The 15,784-nt window shown below is 48.5% G+C and overlaps 1 protein-coding gene across 3 annotated transcripts in view; it reads left to right on the forward strand.

The window, feature by feature from the left end:
* FHL2 (four and a half LIM domains 2) overlaps positions 1-8,243 on the forward strand; it is a 68,228-nt gene extending 59,985 nt beyond the window's left edge. For all 3 annotated transcript variants that reach the window (XM_026515748.4, XM_044379035.3, XM_026515729.4), the window contains 3 exons: positions 1,126-1,295; positions 3,342-3,528; positions 7,585-8,243. In XM_026515748.4, coding sequence (XP_026371533.1) covers positions 1,126-1,295; positions 3,342-3,528; positions 7,585-7,736 — 509 coding nt within the window. In that variant the 3' untranslated portion in view covers positions 7,737-8,243. The remainder of the gene's footprint in view (positions 1-1,125; positions 1,296-3,341; positions 3,529-7,584) is intronic.
* The last annotated feature ends 7,541 nt before the right edge of the window (positions 8,244-15,784 follow it).

A 15,784-nucleotide genomic window follows, 5' to 3' on the forward strand; every position in this document is an offset into this window, starting at 1 on the left:
TCTCTAGGGCTTCTAGATCTACTTGAAGAAATCACGTAAACATATCAAATGATAACAGTTATTCGAAAGGAAATGCAATGTCGTAAGATCAGATCAGAAAATTGCTAAATGGGACATCTGAGTATTATACGTGACTTTTTTGTTTAAAGATTTTATGTATTTATTTGAGAGAGAGAGAGAGAGCGTGCGCGTGCACACAAGCAGGGGGAGGGGCAGAGGGAGTGGGAGAAGCAGACTTTCTGCTGAGCAGGGAGGTCGACATGGGGCTTACTGCAGGACCCTGGGATCAGGACCCAAGCCGAAGGCAGACACTTAACCGACTGAGCCCCCCAGGTGCCCTCCGTGTGGCTTTTATTTATTTAAAAGATTTTATTTATTTATTCGACAGAGAGAGAGACAGCCAGCGAGAGAGGGAACACAAGCAGGGGGAGTGGGAGAGGAAGAAGCAGGCTCATAGCGGAGGAGCCTGATGTGGGGCTCGATCCCACAACGCCGGGATCACGCCCTGAGCCGAAGGCAGACGCTTAACCGCTGTGCCACCCAGGCGCCCGTCCGTGTGGCTTTCAGTGACAGCACTCAGTTATCACTTCTAGCGACAGCACTCAGACACACCACAGCTTGGCTTCCATGGCGGGTCACAGGAAGCGAGTGCCGTGGAGGCTCCTTGCGGACTCAGGCTTGAGACTCTAGGTTCAGGTCCGCCCCACCAGTTTCCATCCCGTTGCAGAACAGAAGGGTGTTCATTAACAGGCCTCTGTGCTCTGGAATTCCCACTCCGTCTGGACGGGTCTGAGCTCTGCCAGAACTCTCTCTCTGTTGTGCAGTACTGAGAGACAGAGACAAATACTTTTTCCACTTCACGTCCTTAAGCACCCTGCTGGACAGATACATACCGAGTATACACACAGAGACTGTTCTGGGAGCGGCGTGTACAGCTGCGACCCCAGAAAGACAGAGTCCCCGCCCTCTCCAAAACAGTCCCATTCCGAGGCGAGCCTTTGAGAGCCACTGTGACTTGCTGTAATCACAAAACCAGCGAGTGGCAGGTTCTCGGCGCGGCCTGCGGGGACTCCCAGCCAGTCATGTCATCAGCTCTCTGCTGCTTCTTCTCGACTCTCGTGACAGGTACCCGCAAGATGGAGTACAAGGACAGCAGCTGGCACGAGACCTGCTTCGTCTGCCGCCGCTGCCAGCAGCCCATCGGCACCAAGAGCTTCATCCCGAAAGACAACCAGAACTTCTGCGTGCCCTGCTATGAGAAACAGTACGCCCTGCAGTGTGTTCAGTGTCAAAAGGTATCTCTCATCCCCCCTTGGACCTGTCCGTTGCAGTCCGTTTGCCTCCAAGCCTCTGCTGCCAGCCCTCCTTCCCCCAAGGGCCGACACCCGTCGTACTTGAAGGGCACAAGGTCCTTGCCAGGCTGACCCTCCAGCCCAAGACTCTCGCACACGCGTGTGCACTTACCCACCGGACGGACCCCTGCTCCAGGCCTCCCTCCCGCGAGCGCCCCACTGTGCCCGGAGATAAAATCCTGTGTCCCCCCTCCTAGAACACTGCCAAATATTTGCTCCTGTTTATGACATAACGTTCAAGGGGAGGAAAACGTACCATCCCAAATCGGTCCTGTTACACTGCACTCCGTCAGTGAACAGCAAACCTCACGGGAGGGAGGGAGAGATGTGAGAAGCAACGGAGAGTTGTGCCCTGTGGACGAGGCACGGGCGGCTAGTTGCACGCTTGCCCACTGGGTCCAGTGCCGTCCTGTCGCAGCACTGGGTTCAAGAGGGAAAAGGAGCCCGTCGTAGAGCACACCCTGTTTGGCTCCGGCCCTATTACCGACTCTGCTGTTGGGCCTGTGGGGGCCCAGCCTGGCCTCCGGCTGCCATTCCCTGGGCAGGTCAGCAGGGCCTCGAATGCCCGTCCTGCTGGCACCTCCTCAAAGGGCAGCATAGTACTAACTACGGTTCTAAATTCCACTTCTCCCACTGCTGCTTGTAAGATTATCCTGTTATCTGCTGTGTATCCCTGCCTCCTTGGATGACCCGCTCATTCCTGCCTTTATGTCCGGAAGCCTCTTCTCTGCTCACTCCCTTTCTGTTCGGTTGCTCTTTCTCATCAAGATCCAAGGAGAAAGTTCGTGCCATTTGCTTTTCTTCCGCTATGTTCCTCCCCACCTTATCGCCACCCCCGTTTGGCTGCGGGAGTGCAGGTAACGCACCCTCCGGGACGCACACCCTTGTGCGTGTTCACCGGGATGCGTGAAAGCATGCACGCCAGAAACATCCATCCCCCTCCCCTGCAGTGAAGGAGGCCCTCGGGGCTACTTGGGTGGGGGGGGGGGAATGCTGTCCAGTGGCAAACATTCAAGTGCTTATCGACAAGTGTGCTTTGGAGAACAGTCTTAACAGAGTGTGTACGGGGATGGTCTGAGCTAAGCCAAGGAGTGGGAGCCAGGCTGGGGTTTAAGGAGGGATGCTCTGAGAAGGTAACCCCATGAGCAGGTCTGAGCTAGCCGGATGATGGGGGTGGGGTGGGGGACCTGGAATCCAGACACAGGGAGGTCAAGGGCACGTATGCCAGGCAGAGCAAACCTCTTACTACACACGCCTTCTGTATCCACACAGATACCTTGCAGCCAAATATATGTCACATACATTCTGTTCCAAAGGGGAAATTTATAGGGTGATCATTAACGCTTTATAGTTTAATGAAAAGAATATACGATAGAAAGAGTCCTGAACCCAGCACCTGCTTTGTCTTTAGTTATGAATTCTCAGGCAAGGCTCTTAATTTCTCTGGGTCTCAGTTTACTCACCTGTAAAATGGAAATAATGTCTATATTATGTAAGGGCCTTTATACAGTTGACTCTCGAACAACACGGGGGCCAGGGGTACCAAGTCCCCTGCGCAGTTATAAACCCATGTGGAACTTTTGACTCCCCAAAAACTTACCTACTGAGAGCCGGCTGTTGACCAGAAGCCTCACTGATGGCATAAACAATCGATGCACACGTCCGTGGTAGTTTTTACGTACCCTATACCGTATTCTTACAACGAAGTAAGCTAGAGCAAAGAAAAGGTTATGCAGGAAATTATAAGAGAAACACCGCTGACAGTACTGCTCTGTGTTTACGGGAAGAAGTGTGCACAGACACGGCCCCGCGCACTTCAAACCGTGTTGTTGGAGGGTCCGGGCAGTACTTTCCCTAAGGACTAGAGGTGGCCGAGCCGTTTCTCGGTGCCTTTTTCACGCACCCCGGGCTGTTCTGGATGGGGATCTCGCGCCATCCGGAGCCCACGGGGCGTCGGAACGCTGACCCTGGCTGTCTTGCCTCCTCCAGCCCATCACCACCGGGGGCGTCACGTACCGCGAGCAGCCCTGGCACCGGGAGTGCTTCGTGTGCACGGCCTGCAAGAAGCCGCTGTCCGGCCAGCGCTTCACGTCCCGGGAGGAGTTCGCCTACTGCCTGAGCTGCTTCTGCGACCTGTACGCCAAGAAGTGTGCCGGCTGCACCAACCCCATCAGCGGTGAGCGTCCCCAGGGTTCCCGCTCGGCGCGCACGGCCGGCGGCTCTTCCCCACGTAGCCACCCCCAGGGGTGCACAAGGGACACGACTTCGGCCCCTGAACTGGTGTCTCTGCTGAGACGAGACTCGGGGCCTCACTGAGGTTCCGAACGGAGCGGGTGTTTCTGCGTCCTCGCTTGCCTGGCCTTGGGACGCTGGGAACGCTGCCGCAGGGAGCCCTTCCCCTCTAGCTCACCCGGTCCCTGAAGACCACAGGGCCTGTTCTCAAGAGGTCTGGTATTTCTGCTTCGGCTGGGTTATCTCCCAAACCGCAGTCTGTGAGTACGTGGCCCGCGGGTAAGCACACGGGAACTGGCATGTCCAGGCTGAGCCGCCGAGCTGCATTTTTAAAGGGGCTCCCTAGGGGCGCCTGGTGGGGCAGTCGGTGCTAGCCACCCCCACTCTTGCTTTTGGCTCTTTGGTACGGTGATCTGGTGGTGAGATCCCCGTGTGGGGCTCCACTCACTGTGGAGTTTGCTCGAGAATCTCTCTCCCTCTCCCACTCATGCTCCCTTTCTCTCTTTCTTTCAAAATAATAAATCTTTTAAAAAAGAATAATAAAGGCACTCCCTAGCATCTTAGAGGGACTTGTTGACCACAAGGCTATAGCTTACATGAGGGCAAAGGGCAACATTCTGGGTGGTTCTTTCTTATTGCCCAAAGGTGCAGGCAGAGCGAGAGCCCAAGGTCTGGTTGGGTGCAGACTGGCGTTGCACTAAACTGTTAGTGTGTCAAGAAACTGAGTGTGGAGGACAGATGGCTGGTCAGACTCAAGTCCTGTAAACGTGCACCACCCATCAGCACACAAATCCGTGACTGGGCTGGAAGGAAAAGAGAATTCCGTAATGACACAGGAAGAGTTCCGGACGTGGGATTCCCAGCTTTGCCACATTCAGGTGACTGGCTGATCCCTGTCGATGGCAGATGGCGGACACGTGCAGTATAAGCACAGCAGCCTGGCCAAATGGCATCCTTGGGTAGCGTTGCAACGTAATCACACATTTGACAACCCGTGTGCTTGTCCCTGACTTTCTTTTTCCTCCGGTCTAGAACTGAGTGCCCCTAACTCGGCCGACTCACCCAGATGTGGGAAGCCCCAGGTCACTAAAATCATCCTTTCGTGTGTGATCCAGAGCTCATATTCCATATGAAGTTAAAATACAAAGAAAAGAAGCACAGCATTTACATTTTTCTGCTAACCCGATTCCAGCCATTTATATACCAGATTGGAGTCGTTCAGAGGGAAGAAATGCAGTCTTTTCCCCTCACATATTAATCTTGCATGCTGTTTTCACGGTAACGTCTATGGAAGTAAATGTTTATGATGTTAAACTTTATAAAGCCATAGAATTAGATAAAAGCACTTCTAAATGTAAAGTATCAGTTACGTGTTGTTACTCCCATTGTAGCACTAAAAAAAAGAGTGCAACACGAGGAAAACAATGGACACTTTCCTCCAAAAGAGGAGTTACTTCTCTGAAACACAGAGACTCACGTTCTGGAACCTACAGAGGAATTTTGAAATTGCAGCTAAAATGTACGTGTAGCCAAATCTCTAAACAATGATGTGAGACTGACTTTAGACTGGATTTTTAACAGATCCCTACTTAGCACTTTCTCTTTAGCAAAATTTAAATGATTTTTGTAAACGAATCGGAAGTTCTACTTCGCAGCACTCTGTGTGCAGTGATGCGAAGTTCGCACATAAGTACAGTCAGTCCTCCTTACTCAGAGTCCAGATCTTCAAATTCGCCCACTCACTAACATGGACTTGTAACTCTAAACTCAACACTCGAGTTGCTTTCCTGCTCATTCCCAGACACCCACAGAGTGGCGAGACATTTGAGTCGTCTGACGCGAACGCTCCCGGCGGAGATGAGGCGAGGGGACACTCTGCCTCCTCATTTCAATTCTCATCTTAGAACCAAGGGTCCTTTTTTTGGTCTGTTTAGTGCCATGTTGTTGGCATTTTTGTGCTTTTTGTAGGCAGTTTCGCTGCCGGAAATGGCTCCCAAGGGGCAGTGCGGACAGGCTGTCTGTGTTCCTAAGCACAGGCAGGCTGTGAGGTGCCTTATGTGGAGAAAAGGCACCTAGTGCATGAGCTCTGTCCAGGCTGGAGTTCTGGGGCCACTGGCTGTAAACCTCAAATAACAATAGTTGACTGTGTACGCCTTTCGCCTCTAGGATTCGTCCTCCCAGGGTTGTTTTTGGCTCTCATTTCTGTGACTTGCTCCACTAACTAGCATTTCAAGGAAGGAGTGGAGTTTCTAAAATGAGGCCATCCCCTGGGACAGCACCCGACACAGCACCTCCCACTAACATCCTTCTTCATCCTCTCCCTGCCAGTGCTCCTCCCCGCCCTAGATCTCCAGTGTAGCGGGACTTACCAGAGGTGAGAGAAAGGAGAAACATGGAATGGTAGAAATGCTAGGGCATCCCAGCTGCTTTCTCGGCTTTTCAATTTGCTCAGTGCTGAGAACAACAACGACGGCCTTTCAGCTGTTCTGCAGTCCCTGGCCCTAAATCAAGTGTTGCCTAAACCTTTGGTTTTCGGACTTGGCTACAGATTCGAAATGCCTGAAGAGCTTAAAAGATTTTTGCTGCCTGGGTCATGATTTAATTGGTAGGGGCTACGACCTGGGTGATTGTTGAAGCTTGAAAGCTTCCCAGGTAGTTCAAAGCTGCAGGAAAGTTTGAGACCCACGGGCCTAAATCACTGGCTTGGTGCCGCCTCAGGGCCAGCGCAGGACCGATGTGATAGCAGCCCTTAGGAGTCCGGGATGCGTAAAGGCAATCAAGTGTTTTAGCAGCCCTGGGTATTCAGTGTACCTCTGCTTTTAAAGCTGTGGGATATTCAGGAAAAGAGTTGAAAAGCTGTGCTAGTGCGTACCCCACCAGCCACAGGGCTGGGGTGGCACTGGAAGGAGCACTGAACTTGCACTGCTTCAGTCTCTAATGAGCTAAGGGGCACTAGCTCGAAGGTCTCCCCCAGGTGAAAGACTTCATGCCCCACGTCAGCCTAGCCAAGTCCGTTACAAAAGGGACTAGCTGTTTGTTGAATTACAGACATCTTAGGTTCGCCTGAGATTTCAAGCTGTTACAAATGGAGCGGTCATTGTGGTTGCTTTCTTTTTACTGTGGTAGATCGAACCATTATTTCTGGAAAGAACTCCTTGTAATTGGAATTCATGATCCAGATTTCACTAGAATCAACGACAACTCCGAATAACCCTGTGTATTTGATTATTTATTTCAGGTGGCTCAGTGGCAGGACCAAGCAACCATTTGGTAATAGGCGGCCAGTGTACCTTAAACATTTGATGAGGAGTAGTCATCAAACAAGAGTCAAGCACTGAACTGAGTTACTGCTTTTCTTGTTTAAAATATAAGCTGGTCTTCTCTCCTGCCTACACACCGTGTAGCCAAGTCTGCGTTCCCAGCCACCCTAGCAGCCCACCTTCCCCCCTCACACCTAAGTTCATGCTTCTGTACCTTCTATATGATATTCGCTCTGCAAGAATGTTCCCCCCCAACATGTCCACACGCCATTTCTTTTGTGAGGCCTTTCCTGGCCATTACAGAGAAACTTAGTATTTTCCTCTTCCCTCCCTTCAGTACTTCATTCATTAAATCACGAAATATTAGAGCATCAGACATGAGGCACCCAGTGAAGGAATAGGAGAAATCAGCTCCGGATCTCCTGGAGTTTCATTCTGGTGGAACAAACAAAGAGACACAGTTGTCCCTCCATAATTACAGCACTGATCATTTAGTTTTGGAGCCAGTTTATACAGCTGTTCCTGCTGATACTTACGAGCTCCTGGAGGCTGTGCAGGGTCTCTGATTTCCATGCGGGTCGCCAGCACCCAGCCATTAGAAACTCACACTCTCCAGACTACACAATCCAGCTTTGAAATGGCTCAAACCAGAACTCCTTTGTCGCTCCTGGGGGCCGAGTTCTAACCAGCAATGTTCCCTTTCTCTCTCCCCCCCGGTGTTCTTTCTTCTCTGTTAACAGGACTTGGTGGTACAAAGTACATCTCCTTTGAGGAACGGCAGTGGCATAACGACTGTTTTAACTGTAAGAAGTGCTCCCTCTCACTGGTGGGGCGAGGCTTCCTCACAGAAAGAGATGACATCCTGTGCCCTGACTGCGGAAAAGACATCTGAAGCCCCCACAGCTGCCTGTGACACTCACGGATTTAGACGCTCTGATTCTCCACCAGGCAGTACTGCGTCTGCTCTCCACCGGCCACGTTGAGACCTTCCTCTTGTGCTTCTCAGTGATATTCACGCTTGTTTAAACCCTTTAATCCTTTGTGGTAGCTCAGTCCCAGGGAAGGAGGAAACCCTTCTGCAAACCCTTGGTGGGAAGATGGTGTGGAAATTTTGTAATCAAGCAAGGCAAATCCAAGTGTAAAAATCCTTCTGAATGACATCTTTATACATTTATCTTTCTTTCACTGTGTATTTAATTTTTAAGTGCAATTAACATGTCACGAACTTGAGTTTTCCAAACTACGTGAGATAATGAAGAGTGGGCATTTACAACTGTGTGGCTTCCTGTCATGTAAGACCTACAGCGAGATCATATAGCTTACAATAAAGTGATCCAGAACAAAATCCTTGGCCACACACAGCGTGTGAAATAACGATTAAACATTGAAGTTCTGAGCATTGCGGTATAAAGCACTATATTGTATGTTCCACCGATCACTGTATGAAGCTCAGACGGGCTGGGGCAGCGTTCACAGAGATCCAGCACACCTTTCATTTCAAAGAAAGCCTTCAGTCAGCACCACCACCTCTTCCTGGCTCCCTTCTCTTTGTTCCTCTCTCCCAAACTTTCTTTCTCTCCGAATTTAATGCTCTGCATTGGATGCGTAACAGAAACTCCAGGATATGAGCAGCAGAGTATAAACTAATGACACGAAGGCAGTTTAGGGGTCACTTTTCTCAACAGAGCTCGGTGCTTTCCCATTGCCGCAGGTCCCTATCCTACCCTGACCTGCCTTCTCATCCATAAAGTGAAGGGTCACAAAAGGATACAAGCACCTCGAGGTCAGAGATGACCTCTTGCTGTGTACTCCCAATACCCTAGCAATTTAGAGCATGCTTCGGAAGCCTTCAGTGTTTCTGAAAGGAGAGAGAGGGAGAGACTCACAGCTATAAAGAGCGGAGCTCCTAGTTTGGCACTGTCTGTAAAAGCATCCGTGAAAGCATCGTACACCACTGGAAAGCACTGAGCCAATTTATGAGCTAAGCTTTGCGTATTTCCCTTTTTAGAATGCTAACAGTAGTGACTTTTGTCCTTGGTTTTCTATGACAGTGCAGTACCATAAAACGATAGGCCGTGCAACAGAAAAATCGAGTGGAAATCAAGTCCTAGCCATGCTGAGGATGTGTGAAGTCAGTTTCTTAATCTGAGTGTTGGACCACGTGAGAAGTGTCTGACGATGTCTGAGACAGGCCTTCTGAGAACTCCATGACTTCGTAGTTCTCTTGCCTTCTCCTAATCATGTTGTAAAAGTGAAAGCATTCTTGCAGGTGTGCTTTTTAAAGTGAAAGTAACAAATTTCAAAACAAAAGGTAAATGCTTTGGAAATGTCATTGTGGAACAGCTTTCTTGTTCCCCATTAGAACCACAGATACAACGGATGCACCCGACCTTAAATCAATGGAAGGGGGGATTCCACTTCTACTAGGTAGCTCCTACTGGACTCCAGTAATCTTCTGGGATATGTATATTTTAAAGATTTTACTTATTTGACAGACAGCACAAGCTGGGTGAGCGGCAGAGGAGAGGGAGAAGCAGACTCCCCGCAGAGCAGAGAGCGGGACGTGGGGCTTGATCCCAGGACCGTGGGATCATGACCTGAGCCAAAGGCAGACACTTAACCATATGAGGCGCCCCCAGATGAAATATTTTTAAAACTTTTGAAAACATTGGAGCATGAGCCAAAGCAGGAATACTTGGGAGGGGAGTGGACACTTGAAGAATGGGTAGGTTTCCCATTTTTATGGCTTTTACCCAAGGGCAGTCCCCAAAAATGGAGCTAAAACTCTGTTAGAAAACCTGCAGCCTTACTGGCTTGAAGAACAGGAGGCCAGAGCTTGGGACAAACAGCATCTGGAAAGTTAAGAGGGAAAGTGGTATGAAAAAGAACCCCAAGTTCTTTGTATGAAAACCCAACCCATCTCTGGCTGACAACTGAACCACACATGCAGAGGCTAGACCCTGAGCAGCCCAGCTAAGGCTCGAAGAACAAAGTGGGTGGGACCTCAGGGTGGTGGTGTGCAGAGCTCAGTGACTGTCTTCCCAACGTTGACAACCATTTAACTGGGACAACGTGTGTGTGTGTGTGTGTGTGTGTGTGTGTGTGTACATACCAAATAAATACCTTCAAATCTTGGAAAGTTACCCTAAACGCGTGCAGCAAATGGAGGAACATTCGGGAAAATCTACATGCTAAGAAGAAGAGTGAGAGTCCGGCACTTGAGCCATGGACTGATCCCATCCCCCCCACCCCCAGTTTCACGTGACAGAAGCTCTACTCTGGGCAAGTGCAGCCAAGAAGGTAAGGGCTCCTCCTGTCTAGGCTGTGCCCCAGGCATGACAGTCTGAAGACCCTGGGGCTCTGAGCGCTCCTGTCCCAGCCTGCCCATCGGGTAGAGGCTCCGCATGATGAGGGGCAGTCCGAGAAGACCAGAGGCTCCCATGCGCTAGGAGTAGGCCTGGGTGAAGGCACCTACTGGGACGACGCCGGCACACTCTGCTGAGGGGAATCCCAGCCTTCCCCATCCAGCACTTGCTCGCAGAGGAGTGCTGCTCCAGAAGCAGGATGCTGTGGGTGGGAGTGGCAGCGCCGTGAGCAACTAGCTCAGCAGCTCTACAGGAAGGGACTCTCGGGTACCCGGAATGGAGAGATCTATGCCTCCGGGGATCATCGAAAACAACGGGGATTTCGGTGGCGAGCGGCTGAGAAGGGGTTGCTAGCTGCGTGATACTAGCAGCAAAAGGCAAAATGGCAGACCAGCCAGGAGTTTAACAGAGAACCAGGGAAAGAGACAGCTGGGAAGAGCCCTCCTGGTCCCATTTATCCCTGGGGCCAGGAGACGGTGGGCGTGGACTGGGTCACACCCGCTCAGGACCAGAGTGGGACATGCAGCGGACTTGAAAGCATTCTCTACGCCACACACAGATCATAAGCAAAAAGCAGGAGTCTCATCAACTCAAAGTGCTTAAGCAGAACCTCTACCCAAATGCTGGCAGCTTCAAAGAATTAAAGGAACACGCAGGACAGCAATGCTTACCAAACAGAACACCAATGAAGAGAGAAATGTATAAAAATATCAAATGGGAATTCTGGAGCTGAAAAGTATCATCACCGAAATGGAAAATCCACAGGAGGGGATCATACATTTGAGAGAAGAAAAAAAAAATCTGTGCAATTGAATATAGACCGACAGAGATTATGAAATTTGGAAAACGGGAAAGATGAAGAAAAATTAACAAACTCAGAGCAATGTGAGATACCGTTAAGTGAACCAACATAGGTATAATGAATGGGAGTATCAGAAAGAGAGAAAAGGGACAGAAAAAAAATTTTTTAAGAGTGGCTGAACACTTCCCCAAATTTGATGAAAAATTTTTAATCTAAAAACACATCCAAGGGGCACCTGGGTGGCTCAGTCAGTTAGGCGTCTGCCTTCAGCTCAGGTCATGATCCCAGGGTCCTGGGATCAACGGGGAACCCGCTTCTCCCTCTCCCTTTGCCCAGCCCCCGCTCGTGCCCGCTTGCAAGCGCTCTTATTTATTTAAATAAACAAAATCTTAAAAAACAACAACACGTCCAAGAACCTGGACAAACTTGGAGGAGAGGGTTTGAAGTTTGAGTCCAACCACACACAAAATCTGGGTCTGTCTCCGGCCCAACCCTACTCAACCCTCTATCAGTTGTGTATCATGACACTACATGCTATTTCGGAATGGCTCTATGATAATCCTTTTTATTAAGCAAGACTTAAGTTGTGAAATAAAATGTACGTAAGAAGTACACAACGCAGGTGTTTGCAGGTAAAACTAAACTATAGAGATAGAAGTCAGAACAGTGGTTACCTCTCTGGGAAGGGACCTAAGAGAAGCTTCTGGAATGCTGGAAACGTTCTGTATTATTGTTGGCAAACCATGGTCCATGGCTAAATCCTGCCCACGAGACATTCTTCCTATCTGGCCCTTGACAGGAAGTTTGTCGACCCTTGCTCTAAACCTTGATTTTGGATAGCGGTTACAGTTAGGTATATGTAAGTTCACTCTATATAGGATTTTTATAACTTCACGGTATTTATGAGACCCTCAATAAAGACGTGTATGTTCTATAATTCCCTGTACTGGACAGTTATTTTAAAGCTTACCTTATTCTTGAAGCAAAGCAAACTTGATCTTTACGTGGTTATTCTAGTACATGGTAGCTGTGGGGGTGTCCGTACCACCTGACGTTTCTACTGACCCTCATGCCTGGGGCCGTGTTTCCTTGCATGCTTGCATAATTTTAACTAGTGCTGGTCGCTGACGTTAAAAAAATGATCTGTGGGGGTTTCCTCGGGCTCAGGACGAAACTGTCTTCCCACAGAGATCATTTCTAGGACCTCCGCCAGCCTGGAACGACTTGAGTCACTTGCTGTGTTGCCTTGGCCATCCTCGGGGAGGGGGGGTTGTCAGGTGTGGTCAGGAATCTGTGAGAGCCGGCTTGCATGCTTCTAGCCTCCACCACAACTCTTCTTCCTTCCTATTTTCCTGTTCTTTCTTCTTTTCTTTCCCTCTTATCCTCCCTCCCTCAGCAGGCCAGGCTTACTTCTCTTTACCTCTAGCACATGGGGTTGCTCTTTGGGGTCGTAGCTATTAGGTTTCCTTTCTCGGGGGGCACGGGGCTTTGACTTCTCTGTACTTTGTGTCATGGTCACCAAACCCATGGCTCACTTTCGCCAGAGCATCCAAGCGGCCGACTTCTCTGGATTCTTGGGTTCTCTTAGATTCTTGACTGTCAGCTCTTCGGTGCTTTTTCTTCCTTCAACACTTTTTCCCAGCAGAATTGTTCCTTACATTTGAAAAAGTCAGAGCCAGCTTTTTTCCTCTACTGTTTGGCATAAGAAACCCTAACTATAAACATTGTTAATTCCTCTTTGTCACACAGTCTACAAAATCCAGACTTACGTTGATTTTACCTCTGATTTTAGTAACTTGGAGCTTTGATGTTAAAATGCGTAACTACCTTGTAGAATAAGTTATATATTTATTAGAATTATATACTTAAACTTCACAGTATTATTTAATATTTAGGATATTATAAAACTCTTCATAAACTAGTCTACCTTCAGCCCAAACCGTAGAACTCCAGTCAGTGAAGTAGCGGAAAGCAACCCATTTCCCTGTTGGGGGAAGTCATCAGAGAGAAGGGACTGCCAGTTGACACACGAGCCGGACCCAGGCGCTCGCAGGCTCCTCACCCCTCCCCTGTCCACGGCATGTGGGAATGTAGCCTGCCTGCCCCTGGAGGCTGTTCCAAGGACACAGCCCTCAGACAGTGAGGCGGTGGTGAGAACGTCTGCACAGTTCACGTGAACGAACCCAGTTAAGGCCCCTTTATGAACTTTTAAGATTGAGAGGGCGGGTGCGGGGATCCATTCCAGTCTTGCTGCCGCCCAAGATAAGCCTCGCATGTGAGCTCCCCCTGCTTCTTAAAACTGCCACCGACCCACCTGGGGCGGCCTGCTCTCTCTTCAGTCTTCCCAGCCCCCGAAGGCAGACGGTTTCAGATGACACCCGGGAAGCTCCCCACTTCACATCACCTTGCATGGACCTTGAACGTAGCAAGCAGCTCAGTAAATGTACTTGCTCTGATACCAGGAGCCCCGGAGCTAGGCCTGTGACTACCGTCTCCATATTGTCCTTAGTGACAGCTTAATCTCTGGTAAAACTTCCAAGAAGTGTCTGTGAAAGACCTCAGCGCTGCTGTAAAGCAGAGCCCTAGAGACCCAGGAGCAGAGAAAGCCTTGTCATCAACACAGGTGAAGCCAGAATATATTTAGAACGTATCACTGACTCGCCACAAATGGACAGCCCAATATGTAAGCAGGTGGCTGTCCTCACGTCATAAATCAGCCTAATAAATAAGCCCGAATTCCGTTTGAGAAGGTTTTTTTAAAAAATTAGCTGTACTAAAGCAGAATAAAAGGGAAATTAACTTGTGTCTCAGTTCATCGTATTCCTTTGGGAACTTAAAATACATAAAAAACATAAAATCAATTGTCAGTCATTAGTGAAGCCCATTCAGACTTGAGGAAGCCTCTCATATGCTGACAGGAGGACACGGGGGTGCAGAAAGAATAAAATTTACTCAAGACACAGAGGCCTACGGGCCAGAACGCAGGTCTCTTGACTCCTAGCTCACTGTCCATTCTGAGAATTTCCCCATGGCAGTAAAAAACCAGCTGCTGTACATTTTTACAATACTTACATCTCTTCTCTCCAGCAGCCAAGTTGCCTGTCCTTTTGAATGACTGCTTTTCTAAAAGCTGGCACCATTGTACACTTTACTCCCAGGGCGGGGCAGGGGGTGGCTTCCAGAAAGGGCCCTATCTCTGGTTTCACACAGAAGAGCAAGAGATCTAGGTTTTAGTCACTGTTCTGCCACCAACAAACTGCATGCCGTTAGAGAAGTCACTCTTCCTCCAGGCCTCAGCGTCCTCTTTTGTAAATCAGAATGTTGGATTAGATTGTGGTTACAGTCTAAATAACCCCCACTGGAGAAGAACTAGCAAAATCCATAATGTGACTTGATAAATTTCAGGGAGGGTATCTAAAATAAAACACAAATTATTTTCTTACATGTAGAGATGATTGTGGGGGAAATGCCATCTCTGAATACATACAAATTTTTCTGAAACCCTGAGGAAATGTCCAGGTAATGCATATGCCAAAATGTGCATAAACTAAGAAACTGACCTTTTTAAGAGCGGCAAAGAGAGTAACAAATAAAACCCTGTTACAAAAATAAGAGCAGTGTAACTTCATCCCCAGACACCTATTAGCAGTTACACAATTAGAAGCCTATGAATAAAAAAATCTCCCAGGACCAAAACAAACGGACAAACAGCCAACAACAACAAAAAACAGAAACCGTTTCATAGATACAGAGAACAAATGGGTAGTTGCCACAGGGAGATGGGGAAAATAGGTGAAGGGGACTAAGAGGTACAAACTTAGTTATAAAGTCAGTCAGTCATGGGGATGTAATTACAGCACAGGGAATATGACTAAATATAAGGTGGTGTCCTGGATGGGATCCTGGGATGGCAAACAACATTAAGTAAAAACTAAGGAAATATGAGTAAAATTATGGATGTCGGCTAACAATAACGTACTGGTATTCACTTCCATGAACATACCATATGAATGTGTATCAGTAATGGCGGAAACTCGGGGTGTGGTGTATGGGAACTCTACTATCTTGGTGATTTTTCTACAAACCTCAAACTTCCCTAAAATAAAAGGTTTATTTTTTAAAAGCTTATTTTTAAAAATTACATAGCGAGACAGATGTAACAAAAAGCTTAGCTAGATGTGGTGTTTCTATAGTTACGAAAAATATATTTTGCCATAATTGGTGTTTCAGTCTCCTAACATTTGTCAAAGCAAATATAAATATTTTAGTTCAAATAAGCTGAAAAACAAAACGAAAAAACTTGGATAATTTTACTAGAGAAAATAGTTCAGGGCTATTATATACTTACTTAGCTAGTCTTATTTCTGTCTTTTGATTAAACTAATGCTTGGTTAAATCTGAACATAGTTAATAGCTTCCAACTGCTTGTAGAATCAAAGTCCTTACCATGGCCTAGGTAAGATCCTCAGAATCCTGCTCCTGCCTACCTGTTTTGGCTTTTTATATACTCCGCCTGCTCTTTTCGCGGATTGGAGCCACACGCTCTTTCTGTTCTAAAATCCTAGTAATAAGCCTCAGCGCCTTCACTCCGCTCTTAACTGGTGGCTGTTATCTAATGCTGGGTAGCAAACCATCCCCAACACTTGGTGTGGCTTATTACAACCCCTATTCTGTTCACTCAGGATGCTCTAAGTCAGATGTTTGGGCTGGTCTCACCTGGGCCACTCATGGAGCTGTGGTCAGCTGGCAGCCAGCGTGGGGATGGGGGGCTAA

Source organism: Ursus arctos, unplaced genomic scaffold, assembly GCF_023065955.2.
Source record: "Ursus arctos isolate Adak ecotype North America unplaced genomic scaffold, UrsArc2.0 scaffold_8, whole genome shotgun sequence".
Lineage (NCBI taxonomy): Eukaryota > Metazoa > Chordata > Mammalia > Carnivora > Ursidae > Ursus > Ursus arctos.